Below are 10,386 nucleotides of genomic sequence, written 5' to 3'. Positions count from 1 at the left end.
CAAGCGCCCTCTCCTGGAAGCAGGAATGACTGAGGGGAGGACAAGGAGGAATCAACAGGAAGGGAGCAGAGACCGTGCAGGTCACCAGGGTGGCCCTCAGAAGGAACCAGAACTCTAGGATCCCCTGAATAAATTAAAAAAAGAAAGCCACTGGGAACCAAGTTCTCCGGCCTCCCTCTGCACCGCGGGCACCAGAGCCCCCAGCCCTCCAGTCCCAGAACCATCTTCACCACTCTCCTCCCTCACTCAGACATCAGATTCAATACTAGAAAGTTTCTCATAAACATGCCCATTGCTGGAGCCATTGAAAGCCCTGGGGTTTTTGTTGTTAGGCACACAGGGGTTGGACTGGTTCCCTATACAGATGTCTTTCTGGAAGCGGCCTGGCACCGCCCCGTGCAGGGCCGCCACCACCGGCTTGTTGGTGACCAGGGCACGGAAGTCCGGCCTGCCTTTTGGTGCCCCGGCCGCAGTGGGCTGCCTGAAGAAGTAGGATTTGCTGCCGTGAAGCAAGCACTGGTCGTCCCCGAAAGTGGGGATGAAAGGGTTCTGCGTGACCCGGTCGGGGTAGAGCGACTTGCTGAGCATGTAGCCGCCGGGGTTGTTGTGGTGGTGGTGTCCGGCAGTGGGCACTGAGGACTTGTTGTTGGCAAAGGCGCTGTCACCGGCGGGCATCTCAAACATGTGTGCGTAGGGGCTGCCATCCAGAAAGCGGCCCTTGTCTTTCAGGCTCACGCTGCGGGGGGCCAGGGCGGCCTCTTCCTTCTGCAGGTCCACGAAGGTGTCGTAGGAATGCTGCCGGCGGAGTTTGTTGCGGTTCTTCTTCTGGGCCTTGGAGTTGGTGGGGCTCTGGGGGTACTTGGTGGCGGCGGTGCCGGCCGTGGGCACGGCCACCGGGGCTACCGGCTGGTCCAGCTCCTGCAGAGAGTTGTCCTCACTGATGTCATACAGGTTGCCTGCCTTCTTGCAAGCCTCGCAGCGGATGCACGCCTGCCTGCCCGAGTTCTGCCCCGTGCTGGCCGGGTAGCTGTGCAGCTTGGATGGGCAGCTGCGGCAGAAGTTGCCACCACCGCCACCACCTCCGCCGCCACCTGATTCCCAGTCCACGTTGGTGAGGTTCTTCTCCCAGGGGGCCGGCACACCGCCCACGACCCCGCTGCCGTGCTTTTCGCTCCCGGAGTGCTTGAGATGCGACCTGTTGGTGCAAGGCCCAGAGCCCCCGACCGACTCTCGCTTGAAGTCCTCGCCCCGCTCCTTATAGATGTCGGTCAGGTCCACATGCTCCCAATGCGGGGAGTTCTCCTTGGGTCGGAACTGGTCCAGGTAGAAATCCCGCAGCCCTTCCTTGTCCCTGAAATAGCGCTTGTGGTCCGGGGAGCGGGGTGGCCTGCGGCGGTAGGCCAACTCGATCTCATCGAACTCCCGCCTGGACTTGGCCGAGGCCGGCCGCTTCTTGAGGCTGTCCTTGTACTGCTGTTTGCGCCTCTTGGCCGCGTTGCCCTCGATGTTGCCGTAGGTGACGGTGTGCGTGGAGATGTCGGACACATCGGAGCGGATCAGGTCGTCGTGGCCTCCGTAGCGGTCGCTCTTGAAGGAGAACTTGCCGTAGAGGTCGCTGAGCTGGCTGTGCTTGGAGGACGGGAGGCCGATGTCCAGCGGCTTCTTGGCCAGGGAGCGTGGCTGGGTGGTGAAGGGCGGGTTGTCACAGTCGTAGAGCCCGTCGATGGAGCTGGTGCTGCCGATGCTGTGCGGCCGGTGGTGGTGGTGGTAGTGGTCCTGGTACACGTTGCTGTCCTTGAGTTGCAGGTTCCCAAAAGTTCTCTCCACCTCGCTGATGTAGTCGGAGAAAAGGTTCTCCTCGCAAGGTGGGTTGTTGTAGGACTTGCAGTCCGAATGCGTGAAGCTGCGGCGGTGCTCCGAGATGTCATAGACCGACGACTCGCGCCGGATGAAGTCCAGGGCGCTCTGCGGGGAGCCGTTCACTCCCGACAGGTTGGCCATGTTCTTGGCGGTGCGCAGCAGCCGCAGGATGTTCGAATGCGTGTTGTTCATGGTGGCCGTGGGTGAGTTCATCACCGACTGCCGCTCCTCGATGGCCACGCCGTGGATGCAGCTGTAGATACCCTGGAGGGACAAGAGGTAGGACTGGTTAGGGTTCCTGCGAGGTTTTCGAGGTCCCTAACCTCTAAAGGTTGGTTGGAGAGATTAGTTCAAAGGGCCAAGCCAAGTTTGTGTGGGAAATCTTGGGTGAGATCCTCAGAGGTCATTGAATGGTCCCGCAAGTGATGGAACAACCCCACAGGGTGTGAATCCCAGATCAAAAAAAAAAAATTAAAGGATTATAAAAGAAAATACCACTATCCACTTCTTAACTGGGTAAGATAAGTCAGGGAGGGCATAAAAGAGGCTATTAAACAAAGGTATGTTTAGGTGCTGATTTGAATTTAGCAAATGCTCTACCACATGCCAAAGCAGATCTGGATTTTCAAACAGCCAGCCAAGGTACCAAGGACTGACTTGAGCAAATAATTTGGAAACAGAGGACCAGTCATTGTGTCATGGCTATAGTCATTGCCTTGTTTTTACCTTCTATCCCCCAGATTTCGTTTCTTATAAAAGGCCAAGCTATCAACTGATAACTACCTTCCTCCAAATAACCAGTGACATTCTATAGAGGTTAGGGCTACTCTGGGCAGCCACCATGGCTAGCGTTAAAAATCAAAGTCTGATCTGCAGCTTCCAATAGCTGTTCTTTTCTGCTGAAAAAAATTTTGTAGGTTTTTGTACTTTGGTCATCAGATAACAGTTCTCCCCTTGAGCCATGCTGAACCCAATTCCCAGAAATAGGAAGCTTTGGAGTCAAAGAAGGCTTTCTCTCCTGCTGTGCCTTCCACATTGGGAGGAAGAAATTAGGACAGATACCAAGTACTAAATAGGAATAAATGAAAGAATATCACAAGGAGGTTGTTTATTCCATAGCTTAACTCCTGGTCTCTTTCTTATATTTATTCACTTAATATTATCATAAATAATTGATGACTCAACAAATTACCATTGATTGAAGACTCCCTGGGAATGGCATGTGGAAGAACACTGTTCATGAAAAAAGGTTGGGTTCAACTTTCAGGTCAAGCTAACCTCCTATTACTACTGTCTTGTTTTTTAATAAAAGTGGTCCCTAGCAAGACAGAGATAGAGGTGAGAAGAGAAAGATGAAAAAGTTTTGGCAGTTAAATGGGAAAGAGGAATTCAGGTAAGATATGTCTCACTGCCCTCAAGGGTAGCAGCAAGACAGAAGGTTTTCAGGGCAAGGTGACTTCCTAACATCTTCGGGCCAGGATCAGAAGAAAATGCAAATGCCCCCCTCTCTAATAGCATCAGTGAAAGCTATGAATGGGGCTTTTAATTATGAGCCACTGGTGCCTATAGCTAAAGCTGTCATTCTATGTGACACTTTAGGAAGGGGCTACTCTGACCTGGTAAGACTCAGGCACTGCAAGTTCTCATCTCTAGTTACCGAGTGACCTGAATACATTCATAGCCAGAAAAGAAATTGTTCTCTATCACTAAATTACCACTGGAAAATGATCAAAAAATGGAAACATTTAATGAGAATTCCGTTTTCTTATATAACTAAGTTAATGTTCGTCATATCTAAAAATCAAGACCTCTCTATTCTAGGGCTGCAATGTTATTATAGCAGTAGCCTTAAATTCAATCAACTAGGGTTCAATCCCCAGGACCCCATATGCTCCTTTGAGCACCACCAGGAGTGATCCCTGAGTGCAGAGCCAGTAATAAGCCCTGAGTATAGCTAAATGTGGCTTCAAAACAAAACAAAATAGAACCATATTCTTTTTTTTTAAATAGAACCCTATTCTAAAAAGACAAAATTTTTTGCATTTACTACTTATGAAGAACTCCTATAATTTTGTTAATATAAGTAAAAAAATCCTACTTTTCTGTTTTTAATTCTTCCCAAATTCTTACTTTTAGCTAAAATATTCAAGAATGACTTCAGATTACTCTGTCTTCCATAAAGGAAGTTTGTGAGGTATAAATTTCTATAAGGAAAGACTTTCTTATATATCAGAGCTTAGTTCTAAAGGTTCTGCTGAACTCTTAATTGAATTCTTAATTCACATTTGGATAAAGCATAAGTAAAATCATAAAGCTTCCAGTGATAGAATAAGCTTAGGATGTTAAAGAAAAGTACATTCCATCTCTCTATTTAAATAGATATGTGACTTTTAAAAATGATCATATGATTAATACAGCCTATACCAAATTAACTAATGGTGATGAAAGACATTTGGTAAAAGGCCAAATTTTTCTTTTTGATAGATCTGCCAGTTCTTCTTGAGAACCAAATGCCCAAACCCCACACAGAAAGCTGTTTCTTGAAGGAAAAAAATAGCACTGCCCATTTTTGAACCATTAGAAACTATGTCCCAGCCCTGAAAAAGTATATGATGTGGTTTCACACTCTGGTAATATAAGAGAGTGTTAGGCCCCTTTTGGATATCTACCAGCACTGGGTTAGGCTGTGTCTACCATGCTCCAGGTACCCAAATCAAAGCACTTACTCTACTGATGGAGAAGACCATGCCTGGCTTGCCAGAACAGACCCCCATAAAGCAATGTCGGAACTGCCAATAGAAAAGATGTTCACAGATGAAGGTGATAAGGCTGAGAGCCATGGCTGCCCCCAACATGTAGAAAACTCCTGCCATGTTGTCAATGTCCAGTTGGCTGCTCATGACCTCATTCTTCTCATTGTGGCAAATGCCAGTGAGCCAGAGTGCTTCCAGCTCCTCCATCTCTCCTGGAGAAAGGCAGAAAGGAGAACAGAGGGGAAAAGAAAAGTGAAGAAGGAGATGTTGCCAAAAGAGAGAGAAACATGAGGAAACAGAGAGAGAAAGGGAATAACGAAAATCAAAGATCATTTTATTAACACATTGCATATTAACATATCAGTGTATTCAATGAAAATTTGATGTAAGAATTGCATGTGATAAAAAATATGACCTTTTCTCTGCACTCCATTAGCTAGTCACAATAGCTGGCAAACAAATGACCAATATAACAAGTTTCATGCAGATAACAAGAATTCACATTAGAGAAGTATGGATAAGGTAGCCTACCTTTCCTGAGGGAGAGAGGTTTTCGAGTTTGGAAGGGGGCATGATAAACAGGTGAATTGCAATTTATGTTGTGTTAAAAAGCCACCAGATGCCAGAAATAGCATGATCAATGGGAGAAAATACAGTTTTGTTTAGGTAAATACAAGTAAAACAGATCAACCAGAATAATAGCATGGAGAGGATATTGATAGGAAGGTGGTTACAAGATTGCTTGTATGTGTGTGTCAATCCAAGATATTGGCTTTCATGTTAATCCTCACTAATAGGTCATTCAGAAAATTGTTCTTAAAATTGTGTAGAGTAAGGTTGTCAGGGTAAAGTTTGGGGGCTTCACGAGAGATCATTAGCAAGACTGCTTGGTTTCTTAGGGACCCTCTGACTGATTTTTGGTCATAAAATGAAAATAAATATATAGTAAAGTGAAATAAGGTTAAATAAAATGATATCATTAAATTAATATCTGTTGCCACTTAACAGGTTTAGAAAGCTTCTATCAAACTTTATTTACCTCACTGGAAGTTAGAAGTCAGATAGGCAGAGAACCCTAGAGCAGGGAAAATGAGAACAACCATATGCCCCAAAATGCACTTAAGTTTTGGAAAATCAAAATTTGGAAAATCATGGATGAAAACTACCAGTTCCAATATTTTTTTTGGCAAAACATTGAAATGGCAGGGGTGGATAATACAATTTATGACTAAAACCCAACTACAAACATCTTTGTAACTGTGGTGCTTAAATAAGGATATTATTTTTTTAAAAAAGAAAGAAATTTTGTTTGCATTATCTGCAGTATTGCCAGCTTCTGTAAGCTCATCTCTGTCACAGCTCTTTCTTCCTCAATGAAAGAGACTCCCTTTATTGCCTTTAAGTCACAGCTATGTTAAAACTAATGTGTTATTTATGTAAAATAAATAAGTTCTCAGATCCAAGTGTCTTGTTAACACTCCAGCTATAACCCCATCCTATGTTAATCACATCACTCTTTTACCCATTTCTTTGCTCAAACTGTGATTTCCCTTCTTAGTAGAGCTTCACCCAGAACTAAAAACTGTAGCCATGCTCTAATATGCCTCCTGTATTTCCAAAAAGCAAAGTAGACAGAATCTGGAGAGAACCGCTGAGTTCATGGGCATGAGGCCATAAAGAAAGACATAGAGAAATTCACCTAGAGTGAATTTACTTCTGCAAGACCAAGAGGTGGCACTTTGGCCAATTCACAGAAGAGGAGTACAAAGACCTGCTCTAGAAAAACAGGAGCAGAGCATGTTGGCTGCAGTTTGCTACTGGGATGACCCTGGGGAGTGCTCTATAGCTTAGCCTCTAAAGACCCAAACATAGCCTCTCTCTTCCAGATGAAAGAGTAAGGAAGGAGCGGGGGAAGAATGATGGTCACAAATTCTCAGGTACAGAAAGATCAAAGACTTTACCAAAATTCCACCCATTGTAGTTACACATGAGATGATTTTCTGGAACATCTCTTCCTATTTCTCTTAGATTCCTGTGATAAATTTGATTATAGGCCAAAATCCCAAAACATACTTCCTTGACCAATGACTTCAATCCTTTGCTCCCAAATTTGTCCTGCTTAATTGGTTGACTGATATGCAATTTATGCATTGAATTTCTAAATCTTGGAATATGATCTTCTTTGGAAATTAGGTGCATGCAATTATAGTAACTATAAGCTAGGTCATTCTGTAGTAGAGTGGGCCCCTAATCTAATATTATTGGTATCCTCAAAAGAGTGATACATCAAACATATTTATGTTTAGAGGGGACATTGTAGCTGCATCTGAAGGCAGAGATAAAATGATACAATATATCTATAAGTTAAGGAATTTTACAGATTTCTAGCAGACCCCTATAAATAAGGGGATAAATTGGAACAAGTACTTGAAGAAACAGATACTGACCCTTTGATCTTAGATTTTTAGCTTCCAGAATTGAGTTTAAGTCACTCAGTTTGAGTCCTCTGTTAGGGTCAGTTTAGGACACTAACATACCTTAAATCTCACAATGTCCCATGAAATGTTTTTCTGGAAAAGCAGGGGTTTGATGAACAGATAAGGAAGAAGAGCTTTTGGTTTTGTTTGGTTATCAGAAGAGGTAAAAACATTCCTCCCTGGCATGAACTCACCATCTCCAAAGAGCTGCAGGATAGCCAGATCTATCTGGCGTTTCCAACCGGAATCTTTCTGGATGGCAATTCCATAACCAGTGGAGGCAAAGACCTTCCCACTGCCAATGGTCACCAACTTGCAGCCTTCGTCTCTACCTGCCATGTAGTTCAGCACCGCAGCATCATAGATGAAGGCATCCAGTTTCCTGTGCAAGAAAGAAGCAAACACACCAATTTCCATGGAGGAATTCCATGCACACAAAGCAGAAAGCCATAGCAAGGTAAGAGAACAGTTGGTTCAACTTGGAACTTAGCCAGAAACTAAGTTCAAATCCCAAGCTGGACTGTGACTGGAGGTTATTTAGGGCTGAAAGGAGGAGCTCTTCTCCTCCCACTGGAAATGAGGAGAATGTACACTGGGCTTGAAGCCAGCTCATAAACAGTGTCTGGAAAGGAGGAGTAAAAAGAAATCAATACAAATCTTAACTGTAATAATGAAAAGGAACCATTGCCATAAGAACAAATGACATGGCTGAGATTTGCAGAACATTTTTTAGTTCTCAGTTTATTGCCATCCAGAGTGGGAAGTGTGTGGAGGTATGTGGTCTCACTAGATGAATACTGCTATTTTTGTAGTCTCAAAGGTTTCAGTATTGTGTTTTGTAGCCCAAGCGAGAGAGATGAGTTGGGTGGTGCCACTGTAGGCGTCTACATTTCAAAGAAAATGCATAAACCACAAGAGAAAGCAACATAGACAAGAACTCTCAAGTTCTCAAACATATATGAACCTCACTTTCTATACCATGATTTGCAGGGAAGGTCTAAGTAGAGAAGAGGGAAAGGGCAGGAAGACATGAATTATTATTTAAAAATATGTTTAAAATATATCAATATGAGTAAGTAATAGAGGGACATGCAGAAATATCTGAATAAAAATCAAGCACCATTTCCTTTGCTTTTATGAGCTCAGTGAGCTTTAAGACTTCTAAAGGAAAAAAGATCCTCCTGTGGCATAAGACACACCATTCTGTTGTTGTTTCATTTTGGGGTCACACACGGTAACATTCAGGGGTTACTCCTGGCTATGTGCTGAGAAATCACTCCTGGCTTGGGGGACCATATGGGACTCTGGGGGATCCAACCAAGGTCTGTCCTCAGTTAGCACATGCAAGGCAGACACCCTACTGCTTGTGTTACCGTTCTGAACCCCAAGACACACCTTTTCAAAAGGTCCATGTACTTTCTATAAAGGATCTATAAAGGATCCCCATCAAACAAAACTAATATGATAGAAAAAAGGGGTGAACCAGGAGCAAGGCTGTTTAAAATGATCCGATGTACACTCAAACTGACCTTATCTGAAATCTGCTGTATGGAAACAACATTTAATTTTACTAAGTAACCACTTGCTGGTTACTCTCCCAGCAATAAAGCCACCTTGGGAAGAAGGGGGAGGCTAGTGCTGCCAGTTAGCTTTTTTTTTTTTTTTTTGGGAGGGGGGTCACACCCAGCAGCCCTCAGGGGCTACTCCTGGCTCTACACTCAGAAATCGCCCCTGGCAGGCTTGGGGGACCATATGGGATGCCAGGATTCGAACCACTGTCCTGCTTGCAAGGCAAATGCCTTACCACTGTGCTATCTCTCTGGCCCTGCCAGTTAGCTTTTGACATAGGAAATCAATTGTAAGATCCCATGACCCTCAATCCTGGCATCTATAATGTAATGGCCTTATCCTCAGCTATAACTTCTAGATGTCAAATGAACAAAGGAATTCATGTAAGCTCACAAAATTAAACTCCAAGCTTCTTTAACAAGCAAATGCTTCTTTGAGCTTAGAGATGAATCTACAAATGGCAACAAAAAGCAGAATGGAAATCAGTCCACACTTTCTTGTTGTTGATTCTCTAAGAACTTTTACCCTTTTATTTTCCCCAGTAATATACCAGGATTATTACTTTAACCACATAGCCATCAGGTCTTAATTTCATACATAACACATAAACCTTATCTCTGACTTTTCCTATTTGTGTTCCTCTTTAATTTCTGTTTCAGGGTTACATTAAGTCAAGTAGAATATAATTATGAAAAAGAAAAGAAGTAAACAATGGTATAGGAATTTCTATCCTGACTTAAATTATGCTGTTAAATTTAACTTAGAAATCTACAAAGAGAAATGAAGTCATCTTTAAAATAACTTTGTGAGGTACCCAAGCATGTGAGAGCTGATATTATGTTGGATAAATCTGAGAAATATAGTAGAGAATTTCAGTTTGAAGACAGTTCTTACCCAGTTTTAAGGGAAAGCAATGCATCATCTACACCCCTCTGGTTGAACTTTCCCATGTAGGCATGCATTTCTGCATAGTTATTGCGAATATTCCTTTCAGTGCTGCCATTGGGCACAGTCCCAAAGCGGAAAGGGGGTGAGAAGTCATTTGGTCTCTGGAACTGTAAAGAGAGAAAAAGTGATGAAGAGAAAGAAAATGCTCCATAAATTGTGAAGAGACTAAGTCAGCAAAGTGGATTTATAAGAGAAGAAACCCAAAAGCAGCTGTTATTTTTAAAAGTGGTTGTCAGTGAAATTCAGTTTAACATTATTGAGGGATTTCTATTTTTCCAATGCTAACATTAATTTATTACTCTGATGTGTTTCAATCATGGACAATACCAAATACCATTTTGCATAGGCTGAGAAGTAATGTACTATTAGTTTAGCTACCTCTAAAACTTCTATTCCTTCAATTTAGATGCCTAAGTACATTATTGCTATACTATTTAGGCTGTGAGTTTTGGTAAGATGGGCCACAGTGTACTCCTGAAAGCTTGTTGTAAATTTTCTCTAAGAAATTATTAATGGACCTTCCTCATGAATCACAATTATAATTTATCTACCACTCATATTTAATATGAATGGTAGATAAATGATAAAATCAAATACACCATGAGTTCTTAAGCAAGGACAGAAACATAATTACAATAGTATCTCTAGTATCTACCTGCAATTGTAAAGCAGAATTCTCTTGGATTTTCACTTTGATATCTTTAGATTTATTCCTGGATGAGACATTATTATAATCTGTGTATCGTATCTTGAACACATACTATGTACCACTATATCTT

The 10,386-nt window shown here is 43.0% G+C and overlaps 1 protein-coding gene across 1 annotated transcript in view; it reads right to left on the bottom strand.

Moving 5' to 3' along the window:
* Positions 1-246: 246 nt before the first annotated feature.
* GRIN2B (glutamate ionotropic receptor NMDA type subunit 2B) overlaps positions 247-10,386 on the bottom strand; it is a 358,092-nt gene continuing 347,952 nt past the window's right edge. The window contains exons 9-12 of the mRNA XM_049783310.1: positions 9,554-9,714; positions 7,285-7,472; positions 4,587-4,825; positions 247-2,124 (exon numbers count right to left, since the gene is read on the bottom strand). Coding sequence (XP_049639267.1) covers positions 247-2,124; positions 4,587-4,825; positions 7,285-7,472; positions 9,554-9,714 — 2,466 coding nt within the window. The remainder of the gene's footprint in view (positions 2,125-4,586; positions 4,826-7,284; positions 7,473-9,553; positions 9,715-10,386) is intronic.

This window comes from Suncus etruscus, chromosome 11 (assembly GCF_024139225.1).
Source record: "Suncus etruscus isolate mSunEtr1 chromosome 11, mSunEtr1.pri.cur, whole genome shotgun sequence".
Lineage (NCBI taxonomy): Eukaryota > Metazoa > Chordata > Mammalia > Eulipotyphla > Soricidae > Suncus > Suncus etruscus.
This window is presented reverse-complemented; position numbering and strand designations above follow the sequence as displayed.